The sequence below is a fragment of the Bos indicus genome, chromosome 29 (genome assembly GCF_029378745.1).
Source record: "Bos indicus isolate NIAB-ARS_2022 breed Sahiwal x Tharparkar chromosome 29, NIAB-ARS_B.indTharparkar_mat_pri_1.0, whole genome shotgun sequence".
NCBI classification, from domain to species: Eukaryota; Metazoa; Chordata; class Mammalia; order Artiodactyla; family Bovidae; genus Bos; species Bos indicus.
In genome coordinates this window covers 32,915,724-32,939,811 of record NC_091788.1, presented here as the reverse complement: position 1 = coordinate 32,939,811, position 24,088 = coordinate 32,915,724, and the positions used below count along the sequence as shown (strand labels likewise).

At 36.6% G+C, this 24,088-nt stretch overlaps 1 protein-coding gene across 5 annotated transcripts in view; it reads left to right on the top strand.

Moving 5' to 3' along the window:
- The window catches only part of ARHGAP32 (Rho GTPase activating protein 32), a 205,655-nt gene that overhangs the window by 84,061 nt on the left and 97,506 nt on the right, over positions 1-24,088 (top strand). For 3 of the 5 annotated variants that reach the window (XM_070782649.1, XM_070782652.1, XM_019955111.2), the window contains 3 exons: positions 12,695-12,786; positions 13,316-13,357; positions 13,731-13,815. In XM_070782649.1, the coding sequence (XP_070638750.1) occupies positions 12,695-12,786; positions 13,316-13,357; positions 13,731-13,815 (219 nt within the window). The remainder of the gene's footprint in view (positions 1-12,694; positions 12,787-13,315; positions 13,358-13,730; positions 13,816-24,088) is intronic. The other 2 variants (XM_070782653.1, XM_019955112.2) reach the window with 1 other exon arrangement.

Genomic DNA, 24,088 nt, shown 5'->3' with positions numbered 1-24,088 from the left:
GGAGGATTTTTAGCCAAGAAGTGACATGATCTGGCTTAAAATTTTATAGGAAATCTCTCATCGCTGTGAGTAGGCTAAAGAAGGAGGCACAGGAGGAGGAGATAGGAGACCAGTTGGAAGATTGTTATAGTAGATGGACAATGATGGTAGCTTGAACCAGGATGGTAGATGTAAAAAAATGGCTAGACTCTGGATGTACCAATAGTTTCACAGATAAAGCCAACTGTTGTTTTTTTTTAAACTAATGAATGAACATAGAGAATGAGATAAAGAGATGTCAAGGATGACTTCAAGTTTTTTGACTGATCAACCTGAAGAATGGAGTTTACATTCACTGAGATACTGGAAAAGCAGTTTTTGCTTGTTAATAGGTGGAAAATTCCTTTGCAGTGTAGTTTTTCCACAGAAGTTTGTGTTATCCATTTAATCTTTTATAACTTTTTGTAATTCATATCCATCAATAAGAACAATGAAATTTGTTTTGTGGAGAATAACATTTTATTTAATTAAAGTTAAAAGTTAGGGATTCTTATCCAAATTGAATGCAAATGTTCATTTGTCATTGCAGGTGATATGTTACGTTGCAAATTTCTGCTGTAAGAGATGTGAAATAGTCTAGTCAAAACAGACAGGCCCCACACACCTCCCTATTGAATGAAGTAATCCCTGGAGGTGCCAGCATGCCATTGAAAGGCTATTCAATAAATTCTTTTGTCCATGTAAAACTCTTTCACAGTTTTCTCCTGTATTTTGATAGCCTGCAGTAAATCTACATTGAGTTTATTGAATGGGAAGAAAGGTGATATTTGTTATGTGGTGGTTCATTTACTCTGTATTAAAATGTCATATGCTATATACATGGAAAGTGATTGAATTCTGTTTCCTGGAGTTCCCATTGGTTTGTCTATGGAAATTACTGTTTGTATCATATGTTTTTAGCATCTTTTATTTTTACATTGGTACTCTAATTTTTTTATGTGTAAACTTCTTGAAGGCAGGTGCTACAATTTTATGTTTTCTTTAAAAATGATTATACTCAATAAATAGTACATTGCATGGTTGCAAAAAGTGTACAGTGAATGATGAAAAGGATATAAATGAGATTTGAACTGCTATTTTGCTACACTCTATCTAGAAAGTTATACTAATTTTAATGAGGACATAAGAGTAAAGAAAGTTGGGAACCTTTTTCTCTTTCAATAATAGTCTGTATTAAATATTATGTTGAGAATAAAGTTTATTATTAAGAGAAACCCTTATAAATGTTTCTCCAAAACAATTTCATGTATTTAATGTTTTAGTAACTTTAGAAATAAAAGGGTGTAAGTATTGAACTTTTATTGATTTGTGTTGTATGGCCAGAATATTAGTTTTTTAATACATATCTAAAAGAAAACCAGAGATTTCTGAATTGTTAAAAATTGTATAAATAATCATTTTTAAATTGAGATATAATTGCTATATTATGAATTAGTTTCAGGTATACTATACAATATAATATTTCTGTATATGGGTATATTGTGAAATGTTCACCATGAGTCTAGTTAACATCCATTACCAATACATAGCTGCAGATTTTTTTTCTTGTGATGAGAACTTTTAAGATTTACTCATTTAGCAACTTTCAAATACACGATACTGTAAATTTTGTGTTTTACTATAGTAACCACACTGTACTTTATATCCCAGGACTTACTTATTTAAATAGCTGGAAGTTTGAACTCTTTGACTACCTGAATCCATTTTGCTTACCTACCTTTACAGCCACCAATCTGTTCTCTGTATCTTTGGTTCAGTTAAATTAATTATATATTTTTAAAGCCTCCACATATAAGTGAAATCATATGGTATTAGTCTTTCTCTTTTTCACTTATTTCACTTAGCATAATGCCCTCAAAGTCCATTTATATTGTTGTAAATGGTAAGATTTCTTTCTTTTTATGGCTGAATAACATTCCTTTGTTTTATATATACCACGTTTTCTTTATCCATTCATCAACCAGTGAATACTTAGGTTGCTTCCAGTTTTTGGCTAATGTGAAGAATTCTGCAATGAACAAAGATATGGAGATACTTTTTCAAATTAGGCTGTTCATTCTCTTAAGATAAATACCCAGAAGTGGAATTGCCAAATTACATGGTAGTTCCAGTTTTCATTTTGTGTGGAACCTCCATAATGTTTTCTGAAGTGGCAGCACCAGTTTGTATTTATACTACAAGGGCACAAAGGTACTGTTTTCTCTTTTCTCCACATCCTTGCTGATGCATGTTTCTTTATCTTTTTGATAGTAACTGTTCTAACAGGTAGGAAGTGATAACCTGTTGTGGTTTTGATTTGCATTTCCCTGATGGTTAGTGATGTTAAGGGCCCTTCCATGTACAGGTTAGCTGTTTGTAAGTCTTCTCTGGAAAAATGTCTATTCAGAGCCTCTGCCCATTTTTCTAATTGGATTTCTTTTTTTTTGCTGTTAAGTGAGTTCTTTTATATTTTGAATATTAATCTCTTAACAGATAGATGATTTGTAAAAATTTTCTCCCATGTTATCGGTTACCTTTCCATTTGGTTGATGGTTTCCTTTACTGTGCAGAAGCTTTTAGTCTGATGTAGTCTCACTTGTTTATTTTTGTTTCTCTTGCTTTTGCTTTTGTTGTCAAATGCAAAAAATCTTCTCCAGGACTGATGTCAAGGAGCCTGTTACTATGTCTTTTCTTAGGAATTTAATGGCTTCACATATTATGCTCAAGTCTTTAATCCTTTTGAGTTAGTTTTTGTGTGTGTTATAAGATAGTGGTTCAGTTTTGTTCTTTTGCATGTGACTGTCCAGTTTTCCTGACACCATTTGTGAAGACACTGTCCTTTTTCCATTCTGTACTCTTGGCTTCTTTGTTGTATTTTATTGGCAGTATACAAATGGATTGATTTCTGGGCTTTTTATATTTTTCCATTCATCTTTGTGTCTCTTTTTATGTCAATATCATACTGTTTTGACTATTGTAGCTTTGTAATATAGTTTGAAATCAGGAAGCGTGATGCTTCCAGCTTTGTCCTTCTTTCTCAAGGTTGCTTTGACTCTTCCATGTCTTTTGTGGTTCCATACAAATTTTAAAACTTTTATTTTTGTGAAAAATGCCTGTGGTAAGGATTGCAGTAGATCTAAAGATTGCTTTGAATAGAGTAAGCATTTTAGCATAATTCTCCCGATCCATGGGCATCTTTCTTTTGCTTGTGTCTTTTTTACTTTTTTTTCACCCATGTCTTACAATTTTCAGTGTTCATGTCTTTTGCCTCCTTTGTTAAGTAAATTCCTGGGTATTCTTTTTATTCAATTTATTGAATCTCAGTTGTAAATGAAATTGTTTTAATTTCTCTGTTAGTTCACTGTTAGCTTATAGAAGTGGAACTGATTTTTGTATAGTGATTTTTGCATCATGAAGCTTTGCCAACTTTATTCTAACAGTTGTGTGTGTGTGTGTGTGTGTGTGTAGTCTTTAGGATTTTTTTATATAGTAATATCATGTCATCTGTAAATAGTGATTGTAAAACTATCACTTTCCAGTTTGGGTGCCTTTTGTTTCTTTCCCTTGCCTAATTGCTCTGGCTAGGACTTTCAACTGTGTTGAAAAGATGGGGCAAGATGAGCATTGTTGTCTTTTTCCTGATCCTAGGGGAAAAGTTTTTATCTTTTCATTGTTGAGCATGTTATCTGTGGCTGTGTCAGATATAGCTTTTATTATGTTGAGATATATTTGCTCTGTACTTGGCTTTGTTGAGAGTTTTTTTTTTTAATATCATACATGGATGTTGAATTTTGTCACATGCTTTTTCTCCATCTATTGAGATGTCGTATGATTTATTTATTTTTTTTTTTTAATTTTATTTTTAAACTTCACATAACTGTATTAGTTTTGCCAAATATCAAAATGAATCCATCACAGGTATACATGTGCTCCCCATCCTGAACCCTCCTCCCTCCTCCCTCCCCATACCATCCCTCTGGGTCGTCCCAGTGCACTAGCCCCAAGCATCCAGTATTGTGCATTGAACCTGGACTGGCATCTCGTTTCATACATGATATTTTACATGTTTCAATGCCATTCTCCCAAATCTTCCCACCCTCTCCCTCTCCCACGGAGTCCATAAGACTGTTCCATACATCAGCGTCACCCTTGCTGTCTCGTACACAGGGTTATTGTTATCATCTTTCTAAATTCCATATATATGCATTAGTATACTGTATTGGTGTTTTTCCTTCTGGCTTACATCACTCTGTATAATAGGCTCCAGTTTCATCCACCTCATTAGAACTGATTCAAATGTATTCTTTTTAATGGCTGAGTAATACTCCATTGTGTATATGTACCACAGCTTTCTTATCCATTCATCTGCTGATGGACATCTAGGTTGCTTCCATGTCCTGGCTATTATAAACAGTGCTGCGATGAACATTGGGGTACATGTGTCTCTTTCCCTTCTGGTTTCCTCAGTGTGTATGCCCAGCAGTGGGATTGCTGGATCATAAGGCAGTTCTATTTCCAGTTTTTTAAGGAATCTCCACACTGTTCTCCACAGTGGCTGTACTAGTTTGCATTCCCACCAACAGTGTAAGAGGGTTCCCTTTCCTCCACACCCTCTCCAACATTTATTATTTGTAGATGATTTTTTTTTTAATTCTTCATTTTGTTAATGTCATGTATCATGTTGATTGATCTGCAGATGTTGGACCAGGCTTGTATCCCTGGATTAAATCCCATTTGATCAAGGGTGTGTGATCCTTTTGATGTATTGTTAAATTTGCTTTGCTAATATTTTGTTGAGGCTTTTCGTATCAGTGTTCACCAGAGATACTGGCCTGTAATTTTCTTTCCTTGTTGCATCCTTGTTTTGCTTTGGTATCAGTGTAACTCTGGACTTTTAAAACAAGTTTGGAAGAGTTTCCTCCTCTTTTATATTTTGGAAGAGTTTGGCAAGAATTGGTATTGATTCTTCTTTCAATCTTTGGTAGAATTCACTGGTTAAACCACCTGGTCCTGGACTTTTGTTGATTGGGAGCCTTTTAATTACTGATTTAATCACCTTAGTAGTGATTGATCTGTAGTACATAGTCATTTTTAAGTCAAAAGTAGTAAACCTTAAAAGAGGCCTCTGTCCTTTTGTGATTTATGGCTTATAATTTATTTATTATTCTTCATAAATTTGTAGCTAAAACTTAAAGTTTTTAAAGAAACCTTTTAAAAAGCTATAGAATTTTTCTAAATTACTGATTGAAATAATTTGCAGTTATTTAACAGTGAAATAATTTAGTAAATAAATATTAGGATCTTAAAAAAATTAGATCAAAAACTTGAAAAGAGAGAATCTTTCACCAGTTTTAAATATTTTAACTTAAATTGTCATTTAAGTTAAATTCATTTAACTTAAATTCTCAGTGTTTTTCCATTCACTTTATTTTTAGTATTGATCATTGCAAAATTCTCAAAATGGAGCCTGTTAATTCTTGAAATTTTTTGTTAGTAACAATTTCTCACTTCAGTTTCCTTTTCTACTTTAAAGTAAATGTGTTCAAGGCTCAGGGCTAAAAGCAGGTCATGTTGTAGCAAATGAACTTATTACTGAGAAATTAAAGTCAATGGTCTTGGTTGAAAATGTTCACACACATGCTAACAACCAGAGTCAGGAAAATTAAAACCAGTCATAAATTCTGAACTTCCAAAATACAAAAAAATTAAAAAGGAAGACAAAAGGTTAATGCTCAGTGTTGTCAGCATTGCTTGTGCTCAGCCACATTCTGTCCCCTTCCTTGGCCTTTTCTCCCTCTCTCAGCCCTCTCCCGGATTCTCCGCCCCGCCCCCCCCCCCCCCCCTTCTCTCTCTCTCACACACACACATACATACACACATGCAGAAATTCACACTTGCAAACTGCAGTCACCGTCACTCACTCCTCAAGGGTTGACTCTTGTCCTGTCTCTCTCCCACTGAATGTTGGCGTTCACACTGCCTGTGCATTGTCTGTGTTAATTTCTTGCCAGACTTTACTGTTCCTGCAGGTTCACTGTCATCTTTGTACAGATGACTGCCACGTCCATAACTCTAGCCTGGTAAGAATTCATTTCCCACTAGGAGGTTCTGTAGGAACCACAAACTACAGATTTTCATGAAGTCCCATCTTTCCTCTCCCTGAAGTGAGTTGCTTCTTTTTAACTTTACAGGTTACGTTAATAATGCTGACTTTATTCCAGTCCCCCCAAGTTCAGAACCTTGGATTTGTTATACATGGTTTCATTTCATTTTTCTTAAAAGCAGAACCTTGATCATTTTGCTCCAGTCGCACTGTCCTCCTTGCTTTTTCTCAAATATGCTGAGCATGGCACTACTTCCGGGCCTTGCGTTTCTATTTGCTGCAACTGGGAAGTGCTCTTCCTGCAGGGTCTGCACAGCTTGCCCATGCTCTACCTTCAGATCCCCTTCACGTGTCACACTTCAGGCTGCCTTTACGTGTACCTCCAGTGGAGTCCCAGCCCCGTCCTCCTCTCTGTCTTACACTGTTTGAATTTTCTCTGTGGTACTTGCAAATACTGAGTATTTATGATTATTACCTTTCTTTTTCATTAGGGTATAAGCTCCTTGAGTATGAGGACTTTATCACTGTTGTTTACTGTTGTAGCATCTGTGACCAGCATAGTAAATTATAAGTAAATAATTTTTGAATGAATGAAATTGTCATTCTCTGGACAGATTGAACTATTTGTTTCTCTTTGAAAAATATCCTGAATTTTCCTACTTCTTTGTATCCTTTCCCAAATATTAAAATGAATTTTTGTCACTTTTCTCTTTTTTTCCCATTTCTCTCTTTTCTTTTTTTAAAAATAAAAGTGAGACCATTGGTACATTTTTCTTAGACTTTTCAATAATACCCTTGGGCTTTTCCCTTTTGTATTGCCTACTTTGTCTTAACTGATGTATAATTGACTTACAGTATTCTGTTGGTTTCAGGTGTTCAACACAGTGATTTGATATCTTTATACATTATAAAATGAACACCAGGATAAATCTAGTTAACACCTGTCACCATACAGAGTCCCTAACTTGAGTCAGCCATGCTGTCTATTACGTCCTCATGACTAACTTAACTTTATAGCTGGAAGTTGGTACCTCTTTATCCACTCCACTTTATCATGCACGCTGCCGCCCTCCTCTCCTCTGCTGACTACCAGGATGTGCTATCTGTGATCTATCTCTGCTTCGTTGTGTTTCTTTGTTTTGTTGTTTTGATTCCACATATAAGAGAGTATTTGTCTTTGACTTATTTCACTTAGCACTTTGAGGACAAAGTCCCTTCATGTTGTTGAAATGGCAGGATTTCATTCTTAAATTTATGGATGAGTAATACTCCTCTGTGTATGTGTGTGACTGTGTGTGGGTGGGTGTTTGTTCGTGTGTGTTCTGGGTTAGGGAGCATAGAAAGAGACTGGATAAAACATTGCCAGTTCTTATTTTTTCAAGTTTTCAGTATCAAATTATGTTTTCCTGAAATGGATGCCCTTTAATCTGTGTGGTTTAACTGGTTCAGACTGTGGAGAAACAAATACTTTCCTTATTACAGATGACACTTTTTTTTATTTTCCCAGATTGTATTTTTTTTTTTTTAACCAGTGAGGATTTCTTTTATGGCTTATGTTTAACTTGTGGTATACTCTACAGCCTTATAGGAAGTCAGTTTATTGCGGAGATAGATGTATAGGGAATTTAATTGTAAATGGTGGGTGCTTTTATGAACATGGTATGTTCATTAAGTGGTATGTTCCATAGCCTCTGTTGTCTCTTTAATTTTCTGTTGATGAGTGGCACTATTTCTGTGACGTTGATATAAATTATGTTTTGGAAGCATAAATAAGTGATGATTATAGCATAGCATAGCATAACATGGATAAACTGGGAAAATTGTGTTTTCCAAGAATGAATGTACTTAATGAGTATTTTCTTTTCTTTTTTTTTTAAATTTATTTATTTTAATTGGAGGCTAATTACTTTACAATATTGTATTAGTTTTGCCATACATCAACATGAATCCACCACGGGTGTACACGTGTTCCCCATCCTGACCCCCTCCTCCCATCTCCCTCCCCATACCATCCCTCCAGGTCATCCCAGTGCACCAGCCCTGAGCATCCTGTATCATGCATCGAACCTGGACTGGCGATTGATTTCATATGTGATACTATACATGTTTCAATACTACTCTCCCATATCATCCCACCCTCGCCCTCTCCCACATAGTCCAAAAGACTGTTCTATACATCTGTGTCTCTTTTGCTGTCTCGCATACAGGGTTATCATTACCATCTTTCTAAATTGCATATATATGCATTAGTATACTGTATTGATGTTTTTCTTTCTGGCTTATTTCACTCTATATAATAGGCTCCAGTTTCATCCACCTCTTAATGAGTATTTTCTAAAGGAGAAATTTCTTAACTTTTGATTTAGAGTGACAGAATAAAATGGTTCAAGCTAGGTACTTTCAATAGAAGTATAAGAAAATTTATTTCATCAAATAATAATATGTAGGTGAAAATGTTAGCTTATCAGACAACTGAGGAATAGTGCTATATTTTCCTTTTAATTTTGTTTACTGATTCTTAAAAGAATTAATGATACCACTTTTTATGCCTGGGACATCTCTGGACTATGGGAAAATATTGCTGGACAAAACATACATGGTTATAGGTATGTTTGAACTGTTGATTCAACAATTGATTGAATCAACTTGTTGAACTGTTGGTTCAAAAATATTTTCTCAAATCCACTCATGCTTCTTGGACCATTGGTTCATTTGCCTAATTATTGCCATTTTGTGTTTTTAGGCAGAGTCCTCCTGTCAGGCCCATTTAGAGAGCCTGTGACTTTACCTCTGTGTCACGTTTCTACCTCCTGTCTAGTGGTTGTGGTTGCAGAGGTGTGTGCTCCCTAGTATGTCTGCCTGTGTGGATCATAGACCCGGCAGGCTTCTTTAGTTTATCCTTGGATGTGTGTTAGGGACAATGGCCTATCTAGCACAGAAAGCCTGTTTGCAAAAGACAGTTAATATTTTAGTTTTCATTCTGCCAAATAAAGTTATCACCATTTACCAACCTGGGCCAATGCATTCTTTTTTTTTTTTAAACTCCTTTATATTTAAATTTTGAGTCAGTTTATGAATAATTTACAGAACAAATGTTGTAAATCCATTATGTTAGAAATTTTAATGTGAATTTAAGCATAGCAGACCTCTTTACGTCAAGTGAATTTTGATGCACAGATATCATAGAAGTCGAAAGAATGTTGTCCAGGTTGTTGCAAAAGTTTATATAATGAAGTCCTTTCAGTTGAATGACTGACTAGAGGTCTCATTTTTTTTCACAGATGGATAAAATCATCAGTCTGAGATGTCATATTAATACATATGGTCAATTTCACCCACGTTATTAGAAGCTCACGTGCCACTTGCTGTTTATTCACATCCAACACTTAACGTGTCTAATCATTGTAAAAAATCTTTGTCAGTTTACTCTTTTCTGTTATGGATGAAAAGTGGAATATATGGAATTCTTACATATATTCAATGAAAAGAAAATGCCAAAGTCAGCAAGCTTTTAAAGTATTTTTTTTTCTACTGAGGTATAATTGATTTATAATGTTATATGAATTTCAGGTATACCACATAAAGTACCTTCTTTAAAGATGATGCAACAATTTGGGCAACATAACATAAAAACTAGGTAATGATTTATTTCACTACTGCGTCAATGTCATAGGTCGGTGGTTGACAAATTCAACTTACTGGCTGCTTGTTTTTGCAAGTAAATTTTTTTTTAGCATGAATCTATATTAAGTCATTTACACATGGCTGCTTCTGTGTTGTAAAATAGTTGAGTTGTGGGAGAGACAGTGTGGTCCATAAACTTAAAATATTTACCATCTGACCCTTTAAGAGAAAATTTGCCAACTCCTTTTCTGTTTCCTTTATTTTCATTTTTTTTAAAAAAGCTGTATTTTTAAAATTTTAGACTTTTCTAGTGTGGTAGGATTAAGAATGATGAGAGGCACTGATGAAATAATACCTAGGAGTTTGAAGGAACTCTCTCTCAAGATAGAGGAAAAATAAAACTGAGATCCTATATTAGATTTATGAAAAGGTTCAATGAATCCATAATGTAATTGCAGGATGGAATGAGTTCTATTTCATTACTAAAGAATATAATGACATTTTTTCCCTTTGGAAAACCTGTAGGACAGAATAAGAAGACTCTGTGAACAATTCATGATGAAACATCAACCCTTATAAATAAACTAAGGAAGTTTAACTGTTGTTGTCTATAGCAAGTTTAACCATAGTAAGGACAAAAGCCTTGGACAAAATGGGTCCCGTTGTTCCTGATGGTGTCTTTATATCCAGTGTGAATTCTTGTAAGTTCATACGTTGTTACCTCATATTTTTCAAAAGTCAAGGATTTTAACATTTAATCTGTCTTGGCTAGTTTTTTTAAAATAAGAAACATTTTTAAAAGTTGAGATCATGTTATGAATCTCTTCCCTTTTTTATTTTATTGAGATATAAAATTGAAGTGTAACACTATATTAGTTTCAGGTGGACACTAGTATGATTTGATATTTGTATACACTGAAAGATCACAACAATAAGTCTGATGATTTGATATTTGTATGCATTGTGAAAGATCACAACAATAAGTCTGATTCACCTCTGTAACCATACATAGTTAACAAATCTTTTTTCTTTTTTTTTCTCTTGTGATGAATACTGTTAAGATCTACTCTCTTAGCAATTTTCAGATGTCCAAGACAGTGTTATGAATTTTAGCTACTGTGCTGTGCATTAAGTTCCCATGACTTTTTTGTTTTATTGCCAGAAGTTTATATCTTTTGACCTCTTCACCTTTTTCACCTCTCTCTCCCCATTCCCACCTCTGGCAACCACCAGTCTGTTCTCTTTATCTATGAGCTTGGTTTGGTTTTGTATTGATTTGATTTTAGATTCCACATGTAGATGAAACCAGAGTATTTGTCTTTTTCTGACTTGACTTGACTTAGCATAATGCCCTCAAGGTCCATCTAAGTTGTTGCAAATGGAAAGGTTTTGTTCTTTTTAAAGGTTAAGTAGTAGTCTATTGTGTGTATTTACCTTCTTTGGGAATCCCCTCTTAACTCATTTAAAATACTCAATCCACATTATTCTTCCCTACTGCATTATTTGACATTGGCTATAGCAGATACGCAGATGACACCACCCTTATGGCAGAAAGTGAAGAGGAACTCAAAAGCCTCTTGATTAAAGTGAAAGTGGAGAGTGAAAAAGTTGGCTTAAAGCTCAACATTCAGAAAACGAAGATCATGGCATCTGGTCCCATCACTTCATGGGAAATAGATGGGGAAACAGTGGAAACAGTGTCAGACTTCGTTTTTTGGGGCTCCAAAATCACTGCAGATGGTGACTGCAGCCATGAAATTAAAAGATGCTTACTCCTTGGAAGAAAAGTTATGACCAACCTAGCATATTGAAAAGCAGAGACATTACTTTGCCAACAAAGGTCCATCTAGTCCAGGCTATGGTTTTTCCAGTGGTCATGTATGGATGTGAGAGTTGGACTGTGAAGAAGGCTGAGCGCGGAAGAATTGATGCTTTTAAACTGTGGTGTTGGAGAAGACTCTTGAGAGTCCCTTGGACTGCAAGGAGATCTAACCAGTCCATTCTGAAGGAGATCGGCCCTGGGATTTCTTTGGAAGGAATGATGCTAAGGCTGAAACTCCAGTACTTTGGCCACTTCATGCGAAGAGTTGACTCATTGGAAAAGACTCTGATGCTGGGAGGGATTGGGGGCAGGAGGAGAAGGGGACGACAAAGGATGAGATGGCTGGATGGCATCATTGATTCAATGGACGTGAGTCTGAGTGAACTCCGGGAGTTGGTGATGGACAGGGAAGCCTGGAGTGCTGCGATTCATGGGGTCGCAAAGAGTCGGACACAACTGAGCGACTGAACTGAACTGATAGCAGTTTTTTTTCTGTGACAAGTCATAGATTGTATAGCATAAGTTTGTTTTTTTAAGATAGATATTTGGATTTGCTGTTTGCTTTCTCTGGAGTGTGAAGAATCTTTTGATTTTCCAGTTTCTGTTGTTAAAATGATGCAGCTGAATGTATCACTAAAATTAAAAAATCACTAAGAAAACTAGCAGACTAAGGGTAGTTTGGAGGTATTACATAGATGGAAATTTCAAATATTAGTGTGAAAAATGTATGTTGTGATCTCCTAATTATGTTCACATTGTCACTTAAATTTTTATTAATCATCATAACCAGGGTTATTTTGTTCCAGTAGCTTTGGGGGGAGAATTTAGTTTGTGCTGAGGCACATGATGCAATAACTGATCTCAAAATGTGATTATAAGAGAATGAAAATTCTTAGTTTGACAGAAAATTATTCCTTTTACAGTAAGGTTAAATATTTTTAGGTGACTATTTTTCCTTGTTCTTAGCAATTAAAAGTCAAGTAAGTTATAATTTTAAGAGATTATTAAATCAGTATGCATTTCTTTTGGTATGGAGTTAGGACCATTAAAATGAGCTATAATCTGCTTTTTAAAATGTATTCATAATAAAGGAATGGTCATAAATCTTTTGTCTTTGTTTTTTTAAGGCCAGAGGAGCAGATGTTCCAGAAATTCCTGGAGACCTTAGTCTTAAGACATGTGGCAGTACAGCCAGTATGAAGGTTAAACATGTGAAAAAGTAAGTATAATATTACAGTGAGTTTTAAGTGAGTTCCAATAAATGAAAACCAGTTCTTTAGTTCTCCTAAAACTTTTATCCAGATTTCTTACTAAATGAGCTCTTACTGTCCATACATTGAATAATACTGTTATGACTCAGCTGTTAGTAGAACAGGTCTGAAGATTACATATCTAAAAATATACTTGAATTTTGTTCTTGGAATAACTTTCATGTCATTTTCTGTTAGGTTGCGTTTGTTCAATAGTAACAATCCAAGTATATCTTTGTTGGTACCTTTAATACAAGCTCTCAGTCATTTAGAAAAGTCAGTTTTGGTATTTTGAGTTAGGATATTGCTGTTTCTCAGCTCTGCATTTGAAAAAGCCTGACATGGATGCCAGTGTTTGACTCTGAAGTGAAATATCTGAGGATGTCCATTTCAGTTTTAGAGAGAAAAAGCATCTTTTCACCTGGTAAAGGGTTAGATAGCTATGTTTTTATCCTAAGTGGAGGAAAGACAAGGATAAAATTTTCATTCTGCATCCAGACCCACCAATCCAGGACTGATGGGCTGTGACAACATTCACAGGTAAAGGCTGGTTTTGTGTTTTGTGGTGGGAATGCTGCTTCTGCTTAGAGCAGGCTGTTCACAGTCTCCATGACATTTACCGAAAGCAGAGTTTTTCTAGGGCCATTGACATGGGTCAGAATCAGGAGAGTACTATAGCAATGCTTTTTATTTATTTATTTTTTTGTTTTGGTTTTGACCTGTGCACTGAGTGTAATTTCCATTTGACTCTGTGTTTCTGAAAAGGTTTGAGTGTATATATGTGCTCATGCGCATGTGCTTATTAAACGTTTTGCTTGTTGCATGGGCTCTTAAACCTGTTTTATTTCCTCCTCAGGCTTAGTAATTTTGACTGTTCCAGGATCTTGTCTCTCATGTATTTCATGTACTGCAGGTTGCCCTTCACTAAAGGTCACTTTCCGAAGATGGCTGAATGCGCACATTTCCATTATGAGAACGTTGAGTTTGGCAGCATACAGGTATATTTGAGATATTTCCTACATACTGAAGCGAGGCGTATTTATGTCTATATCTGTATATCTGATAGGTGACACCGAGAAGTAGTTTTTCCTATTGATGTCTTGTTGGTTGATGTGAAAATTTCTATTCTTTTCTGTTGACCAATATTTGACATGTGATGAATCCTATTTCAAGTAGTATTTCAAGAAACAGTATAATCCAATCAGTATACATTTCAGAATTTCTATCAGATTCCTAGACCGTTCTGCAGCATGAACTGTTTTAGTTCTTACCTGATTCCTGGATAGGGTCGTAGTGGTGATGGATAAATCAGAGTCAGGGTGAAGGCAGAGTAGGATTAGGGAGAGAAGTGCTAATGGAATTTTTTTTCAGTGTTTTTCTTATTGTGAAGTATATTACGTGTAGCCATGTATATAAAACACATACATTTATACATATGTATTATATACATATTTATGTACATTTTACAGTCTAGGTTAAGAGAGAAATTTCTTGTGTCCCTCTTGTTGTTGCATTTGTCTTCCCTACCCCATGGTTACTTATATCATTACTTTTGTGGTATTTATTACCTTACATCTTTTAAATAGTTTTACTGTCTGTATGCATTCCTAATCAATATGGTATTTAGCTTTACTTGCTTTTGAGCTTTATATAATTGGAATTATTCTAATTTGTTCAGCAAATATTTATTGAGCAAGTACTCTGTATGAGGCACTGTTTTAGGTGCTTTGGCTGTGCTAGTGAACAACAGCAACCAAAATCAAAGACCCATTCTTAAGGAGCACAGAAGATGTCCAAGAACATAAGCGCTATTGTCAAAAGAGTAGAGCAGGGTAAGAAGGGTCAGGGGTCACTGGGGGTGGGTGGGTAGCCCACCCATCAAACCAGGGTGCGCTTCATTATTGAATGTATTCTTTCTTGCTTCTTTCATTTAACATTGGGAAATTTATTCCTGTGGATGTATATAGATATAGTTTGCTCAGTTTGTTCAGAGCTGTGTACTAATTCATAGTGTGCATATGTCACAAGTAATTTACTAATTCTTTCATTTGTCTGAAATTTGGGTCATTGTCAGTTTTTGGCTTTAAGCTTAAACAGCATCTCCGTGAACTTTGTTTTGCATGAAACCTGATGTACAAATGCCAAACTACTTTTTAAAGTGGTTTACAAATGTATACTTCCATAAGCAGTAAACAGTAGTTGTCCCACATTCTTCCCACATTCTTGGTTGTTTGATACTTGTTAATTTTTACCAGTCTGATAAGGACGTGTTTCTCTCTCAGTCAGTCAGTCAGTTCAGTCGCTCAGTCGTGTCCGACTCTTTGCGACCCCATGAATCGCAGCATGCCAGGCCTCCCTGTCCATCACCAACTCCTGGAGTTCACTCAGTCTCACATCCATCGAGTCAGTGATGCCATCCAGCCATCTCATCCTCTGTCAACCCCTTCTCCTCTTGCTCCCAATCCCTCCCAGCATCAGAGTCTTTTCCAATGAGTCAGCTCTTCACATGAGGTGGCCAAAGTACTGGAGTTTCAGCTTTAGCATCATTCCTTCCAAAGAAATCCCAGGGCTGATCTTCAGAATGGCCTGGTTGGATCTCTTTGCAGTCCAAGGGACTCTCAAGAGTCTTCTCCAACACCACAGATCAAAAGCATCAATTCTTCGGCGCTCAGCCTTCTTCACAGTCCAACTCTCACATCCATACATGACCACAGGAAAAACCATAGCCTTGACCAGATGGACCTTTGTTGGCAAAATAATGTCTCTGCTTTTGAATATGCTGTCTAGGTTGGTCATAACTTTCCTTCCAAGGAGTAAGCATCTTTTAATTTCATGGCCGCAGTCACCATCTGCAGTGATTTTGGAGCCCAAAAAAATAAAGTCGGACACTGTTTCCACTGTTTCCTCATCTATTTCCCATGAAGTGATGGGACCGGATGCCATGATCTTCGTTTTCTGAATGTTGAGCTTTAAGCCAACTTTTTCACTCTCCACTTTCACTTTCATCAAGAGGCTTTTTAGTTCCTCTTCACTTTCTGCCATAAAGGTGGTGTCATCTGCATGTCTGAGGTTCTCACTGCATTTTAATTAGCTGTCTCCTAGTTTCTGATACAGTTGCTCATCTTTTCAAATGTTTACTGTGCATTTGAGAGTCCTAGTTTTTTAAACTCTAGATCAGCCTTTTGCTTGTTGTCTGTTACAGATTTGCTTATATTTTTCTTATTCATTCAGGGAAATGCTTCACATAGTTTGGATGGTAGTCTTCATGTTGCCTCTAGTCCTTTGTTGTTTTTGTATGTGAACTGAAAATATTTTCTCTCACACTGTGGCCTGTTTTTTTAATTTTATTCTGCTTTTAGTATGTAGATTATTTTATTCTTTATTTTATGTAATTGTGTATTTGTATAAATCTTCCAACTTGTGGTTTCCCTGTCATATTTCAGATGATCGTCCCTACTCTGAAGTGATGAAGATATTTTCCTAATTTTTTTTCTTAAAGGTTTCATAGTTTTGACTTTAACATTCAAGTTACTTGTAATTGTTATATATATATAGTGTAAAAGGAGCAGTGTTAATAATTTAGAACCCCTAGTGTGACAACCAGCCAGTGGACATAAACTCTAGCACTGGGGCCAAGCCTTGATGCCCTTCCCCTGTGCAGGGAACTGTCCTTATAGTAGCATGGGTCATTGGTGAGACAGTATTTCAATATTTTAGCACTGTGGTACCCACCAGCCTTTTAAAAAAGAATACAACCTTATTTTAAAATATGACCAGCTGTATTAGTCAGAGTTCTGTAGTGAAACAGCAAAATTGTGTGTGTGTGTGAATATGTGTAAGGATTGTGTGTGTGTGTGAATATGTGTAAGGATTGTGTGTGTGTGTGAATATGTGTAAGGATTGTGTGTGTGTGTGAATATGTGTAAGGATTGTGTGTGTGTGAATATGTGCAAGGATTGTGTGTGTGTGAATATGTGTAAGGATTGTGTGTGTGTGAATATGTGTAAGGATTGTGTGTGTGTGTAAATATGTGTAAGGATTGTGTGTGTGTGAATATGTGTAAGGATTGTGTGTGTGTGTGAATATGTTCAAGGATTGTGTGTGTGTGAATATGTGCAAGGATTGTGTGTGTGTGAATATGTGTAAGGATTGTGTGTGTGTGTGAATATGTGTAAGGATTGTGTGTGTGTGTGAATATGTGTCAGGAGAGAGAGAGAGGTTTTAAGGGTTGGCTCATGTGGTTGTAGAGACTTCATGAGTCCAGACTCTCCAGAGGAGGCTAAAGACCAAAGGCAGAGCTGCTATTGCAGTTAGAGCTAGGGTGCTCTGCTGTCAGAGTTCCCTCTACTTCATGGGAGGTCAGTCTTCTTTTCTGTTAAGACTTGCAACTGACTGAAGGGTAATCTTTTCTCCTTCCCCTCTCCCTTTCCATTATGAAGGGTAATCTACTTTATTCAAAGTCAACTGAATTAAATGTTAATGTCATCTAAAAACCAGCAGTAACATTTGGTATAATGTTTGGCGAAAAGTTGACACATAAAATTAACTATCACAGTCTACACCTTTTCAGCTTGGCAGTCCTTAAACCACACTTATCACCAAAAAAAACAATAATAAGGTCATATTTCTGTCTAGCATGATTAGCTATTTTTTATACAACTGAAACCACTAACCCTTTTCCTAGAGAAGGATGCAAAGTCCTTGGGTAGTGTTTGCGCTTCTTGATAACCCATAACTAAAATACTATGATGTAAAGTTAAAAATACTTAAATACCATGATATACATCTTACATCATATAAGGCAATAAGAGGGGGAAGAAAACGCAAGTATTTGCTTCTTGTGCATGTATGCCTGCATGCGTGTAAACACACTGCACACAAATATATTCATAGTAAAATAAGGGGTAAGCACTCTTGACAAGTATAGTTCTTGGTTCTGTGAATGGTCAGGTTGTAGGTGGTGTTACAGTTGCCTTCATCCACTACTCATTCTATATTTTCCTCAGCAAGAACTTCAGCTGATTGTGGTTCTTTACCTGGTAAGATGACCCAAATCTTCATTCTGGGTCTGGCCATTAATAGTCCTGCCTGAATTGGGTTCTTGTTATTTTCCATTGAGTTTATGATGGGGTATGGTGATACTAAGAGACACCCTGGGGGGTCCCATACAGTCAGACTACTCTGCGTTACTTCCATCACAGTACAGTTGACCAGTTTCCCCCATAGTGAGGATCAGTTGTACCAGCCAACAGCATAATTCCCTTCTTTGCTTGTTGATTTAAAGGTATAAGGAACCCAGAGGAGCTCAACAACAGTCTTAACTTCCAGTTCTGTATCTTCTAGTGGAAACATTCCTCCCTTTGGAACTAAGACCTCTAGGCCAGCAGAGCATTATAGTTGTGATGACAGGAAGCACCAATTTTGCTAGTGAGTCACTAAGAGTAACACTTGAGTGGTGCCACTCCCATTTTCCACCCCCTTGATTCCTAGTTCTTCCTTCTGACTAAAGACACGAATGACTTTGTATCGAATAGTAAAGAGAGCATGGGTCTTGGATACTTAGACTCAAACACTGTTAAGAGACAAGGTTTCTGGACTAAGGCACATATGATATCTTTGAACATTTTTGTCAAACCAATGAATATAGTAAAACTTTCATTTCCCTAATGATTAGTAATGTTCATCATCTTTTCATATACTTATTGTCATTTGATAATTTCAAATCGTCTTTGGAGAAATATTTAGAAATCCTTTCTGCATTTTTGAATTGTCAAGGGCTTCCCTGGTGGCTCAGACGGTAAAGCGTCTGCCTGCAATGCAGGAGACCTGGGTTTGATTCCTGGGTTGGGAAGATCCCCTGGAGAAGGAAATGGCAATCCACTCCAGCACTCTTGCTTGGAAAATCCCATGGACAGAAGAGCCTGATAGGTTACAGTCCATGGGGTCGAAAAGAGTCGGACATGACTGAGCAACTTCACTTCTTCTGCATTTTTGAATTGAGTTGTTTAGTTTTTTTGGTCGTTGGGTTTTAGAAATTCTTTACATAATAGCCTATTGTGCTTTTAATTTAAAGTGAGTCTTCTTATAGACAGCATTATATTTGGATCATGTATTTTTTTAATCATTGTGTCCATCTTTGTCTTTTGGTAGTCAAGTTTAATCCATTTCATCCGTAGTAATTACTGATTAGAAAGAATTATTTGTCATTTTGCTATTTTTTCTATATATATTATAGATTTCTTGACCCTTATTTTCTGTATTAGTCCTATCTTGCTTTTAGTTAATATTTTGGTAGTGAAATATTTAAATTCCTTTCTCATTTCCTTTTGTATCTATCTATAGATGTTTTCTTTGTGGTTACCGTGGGGATTACATTTAACATCCAAAAGCTATGGCACTAATTTTACCAGCTTAACTTCCGTGACATACACAAGTTCTGCTCCTTTACAGCTTGATCCTCACACCTTTCAGTTGTTGATATCATACAATTACATCTTTTTATATTGTATGCTCTAAAACATAAACTAACAATTCTTTTGAATAGTCTCTTAAATTATGTAGAAAACAAAATGTAGGGTTACAGACTAAATCTCCAGTACTCACTTTTAGACTTATAATTTTGAAAAAGTATCAGTTTCTTAAGTCATGTAGAAAACAAAAACTGATGATAAAGTGTTGTTACACAATCCCAGCTTTTATGGTTGCCTGAGTTTTTACCTTTACTGGGGTCTTTATTTGTTTGTATGTTTTCTAATTCTTATCAAGTGTCTTTTTGTTGCAACCTGCAGGACTCCCTTGAGAATTTCTTGCAAAATATGCCTGATGTTAGTGAACTTCTTCAGCTTTTGTTTATTTGGGAATGTCTTATTTTATGTCTCACTTTTGATGGGTGCTTTGCCGGTTATAGTATTCTTGGTTGACAATTTTATGCTTTCAGAAATTTGAATTTGTTGGCCCACTGCCTTCTGGCCTCCAAAGTTTTTGATAAGAAATCTAGTAACCTCATTGAAGATTCCTCATATGTGACTAGTTGCTTCTCGCTTGCGACTTTTAAGACTCTCTCATTGTATTTGGCTTTTGGAAGTTTGGTTATAATATGTCTTGTATGGGTTTCTTGAAGTTCATCTTACTTGGAGTTTGTTGGGATTCTTGGCTATTTATATTTGTATCATCAATAAAGTTTGGTAAGTATTCAGCGAGTATTCAAATATTCTGTCTACCCTTTGTCTGTTTCATTCTGAGACTCGCACAAGTCCCTTAGGCTCTATTCACTTTTCTTCACCCTTTTTTTCCCCCTGTGCCTCAGAATCAGAAATTTCCATTGAGCAAACCTTATCTTCAGGTTTACTGATTCTTTCTCTAGTTACTCACATTTGCACTTAAGTCTCTTTTGTGAAATATTCACTGGTTATTGTGCTTTCAGGTATAGAATTTCTTTTTAGAAACTTCTTTTTGTAGGTATTTCCATTTTGTTGATATTTCCATTTTGTTCATATGTCATTTTCTTTACTTTTCCCACATTGTCCTTTGGTTTTGGAGAGCATCTTTAAGGCGATTGGCATAAAGTCTTTTCCTAATAGATCCACTATCTTTATTTTTGCAGATTGTTTCTGTTGATTTATTTTTTTGCTTTGAACTAGCCATAGTTTCTGTTTCTTTGTGTACCTTGTGGTTTTTTGTTGATTTGGACATTTGAATCTTAAAAGTAGCAAGAAAGAAGCAGCTAGTCACATACCAACCAGTCTATCCTAAAGGAAGTCAGTCCTGAATATTCATTGGAAGGACTGATGATGAAGCTGAAACTCCAGTATTTTGGCCACCTGATGTGAAGAACTGACTCATTTGAAAAGATCCTGATGCTGGGAAAGATTGAAGGCAGGAGGAGAAGGGGATGACAGATGATGAGATGGTTGGATGGCAACACTGACTCAATGGACATGAGTTTGAGTAAGCTCTAGGAGTTGGTGATGGACAGGAAGGCCTGGCGTGCTGCAGTCCATGGGGTTGCAAAGTGACTGAGTTACTGAACTGAACTGAGTCACATGCAAGTAGTAACGTGGCAACTCTGGAAATCTGATTTTCCCTTTTCCCTAAGGTTCTCTGTTTTTGTTTATTATTATTTTTTAAAACTTGTTGGTCACTGTGTGCCAAGGACTAGCCTGATGTTTAAACTTAAGGTCTCCTCAGGTATTTCCTGAGTCTTCACTTCCCCATGGACCTGTGTGTGGTCACTTCCTGATTTCCCCCACATATGCAATCGCTTTAGAATGTCCTAGTCTGTGTCTGGCTCCCCAAAAGGGGAAAAGAAAAATTAAGAAGGGAAAGGAGCACTGGCCTTTAAAATTCTGTGGAAGTGGCTTCAGGCAGTGGGGGAGGGTTTTCCAACAATATGGGGGTGTAATAACAGTGACTATCTGCCTGTTGGCACCTCTGCTCTCTGGAGCAGCAGTTTTCAGAGCATGGATCCTTCTCTTTTGTGGGATGGGGTCCTTCTGCACCCTGGTTCTCACAAGCTGCGTGCAGGCTGCTCCTTGAGTGTATGAGGCATGTACTGGGCAGCTGCTGCTGTGCTGAGAGGTAGATGGACCACGATTCACCACAGTTTATCCTCCAAGCCTTCCCCTGGAAGTCCCAAGCCTCCAGTGGACTCCAGAGTTACAGAATAATTGTATCAGATTCTGCCAGAATCTGGGAAATTCCTGGTGCTTCCTACTCCACCATCTTCCCAGAATCCTCCTTCTCAGAGTCCTTACTTACTTTTAACATGGGATTGACAGTATGTTCTGAGGAGAAAGTAAGTGGGAAAACTTAGTAAAATGAGTCTGGAAGAGGTGATGAACCTTGGACTTGGCACCTCTGGTTTATCCTAACAAATATTCATCCTGTCAGATGACTGACTCAGCTGTTGTCTATTAATATGTCCCAATGGTAGGACATTCTGCAGTTGCATACCTTTTTTTAAAAATTCTGATTTGTTCAATTTCTTTTAGACTTACAGATTTCTTATTTTCATATTAATATCTCTTTTTCTTCCTCAGATAGTGAGAATTTGTAGTTGCAATAGGCCATTGTATACTAGAAAATATCACTGTCCCCTAAATATTTAAAATCTGATAGTATTTAACTTTAAGGCTTTGATTTATAAAATGAAAATAATTATTCTTAATCCTATATGTTATAAATTCTGATTCTCAACTTTATTTAGATGGAAAGACACAATTGCTTATAAAATAATTTAGATGTAAAGATTAATTTGGACCAGTAATATCATTGGATCATAAACAAGGCTGAGTGCTGAAAAATTGATGCTTTCAAACTATGGTGTTGGAGAAGACTCTTGAGAGTCCCTTGGACAGCAGGGAGATCAAACCAGTCAGTCCTAAAGGAAATCAGTCCTGAATATTCATTGGAAGGACTGATGCTAAAGCTTAAGCTCCAGTACTTTGGGCACCAGATGGGAGGAGCTGACTCATTGGAAAAGGCCCTGATGCTGGGAAAGATTGAGGGCAGGAGGAGAAAGGGACGACAGAGGATGAGATGCTTAGATGGCGTAATCGACTCAGTGGACATGAGTTTGAACAAACTCCGGGAGATGGTGAAGGACAGGGAAGTCTGGCATGCTGCAGTCCATGGGGTTGCAGAGAGTTGGACATGACTAAGCGACTGAACAACAACAACAAATGCTTCAGATTGCACGACTATGCTCAAATCCTGTTTCAGCTCAATTCTAGCAGACCTTAGGGCTTACCTCATAGCTCCGTTGGTAAAGAATCCGCCTGCAATGCAGGAGACCCCGGTTTGATTCCTGGGTCAGATGATTCTCTGGAGAAGGGATAGGCTACCCACTCCAGTATTCTCCGGCTACCCTTGTGGCTCAGCGGGTAAAGAATCCGCCTGCAGTATGGGAGACTTGGGTTCGATCCTTGGGTTGGGAATATCCCCAGGAGAAGGGAAAGGGCTACCCACTCCAATACTCTGGCCTGGAGAATTCCATGGACTGTGAAGTCCTTGGGATCGCAAGGAGTCTGACACAACTGAGCGACTTTCACTTTAGCCTATCTCTGGCTTTCCAGTTCAAGAATCAGTTCACTGTCTTCAGTTGTAATATGTGGTGTAAGATGGCATTGTCCTGTTGAGGAGTAAAAGGATACTGGTGTGGGGTGGAATGGGTGTGGCACTCATTGTGCCATACAGTCTTGCCCTCAGTGGAGATTATTAGTTATGCTTGGTCTTGTTTACCTTAATTCTGAAAAGGAAGTACGGTTCCTGGATACTCTAGAATAACTAGATGACAGCTAATGTTCCCTCTAGCTGAGATGCACTGTGAGCTCTGTCTTAAATGAGCTGGGGATGTGACAGAGTGAAGAAGCAAAAGGATGTAGTGACACAGGCAGAAGAGGCTGTACCACGTCATGTTCTTAGTTTAGTCCACTTTCACATGGAGCAGGAAGAAGCTGTTTTTAAAAATTAGAATCATTACTCTAGTCACAGAAATAGGTTGCTGAAACATCTGTATTCCTGGAACACAACCCTACTTCCAGGCTGTATATTTTAAAAATAAATTCCCTTTTTTACTCAGTCAGGATTTTATGATTTTTATATCTGTGTTCATTAATGATGTTAGTCTGTATATTGTACTTGTTCACTAACCTGAGTTAGAGAACTTCACCGCCCCATGACCTTTTAAAAATAAATGTCTTGAGATAATTTGTAGACATACCTGTTCATTGAAAATTTAGAATTTTCCTCTTTGGTTTCCAGGAGGCTTAATCTGTACCATTTCAGCTTATCGATATAATTTGATTATTGGTCTAGTCTAGATTATTGGTCTGGTTTTGTTGATTGGTTTCTTTTTAGGTCTAATCAGTGTCTCCTTAGGTCGGTTTTTATCTTCTATATTTTCATAGAAAAGGGTCCATTTAATGTAGGTCTTCATATTTGCGGGTGTAAGTTATTGTGTACAGATATTCTTAACGCTTGGTCTTATCAAGAAACCAACTTGGAATTTTATTCATCAACTTGAGACTTTTTGTCTTCTCCCTCCCTTCATTTATCTCTCCCTATTATTGATTAACTTAAATCCTAAGCAAACTTTTTTCCTTAGATAAATAAAATTTTATAGATATTCTTGATACTTCATTTGTTTTTGGCCACTGTTTTTTAATAAGTGCATTTGAGTTTGGACATTTTTCTCCCTGAGAGAAAATTCTACAGAATTCGACATTTAAGTTTTAAATTTCGTTTAGAGAAATTGAAACCAGAAAAAACAAG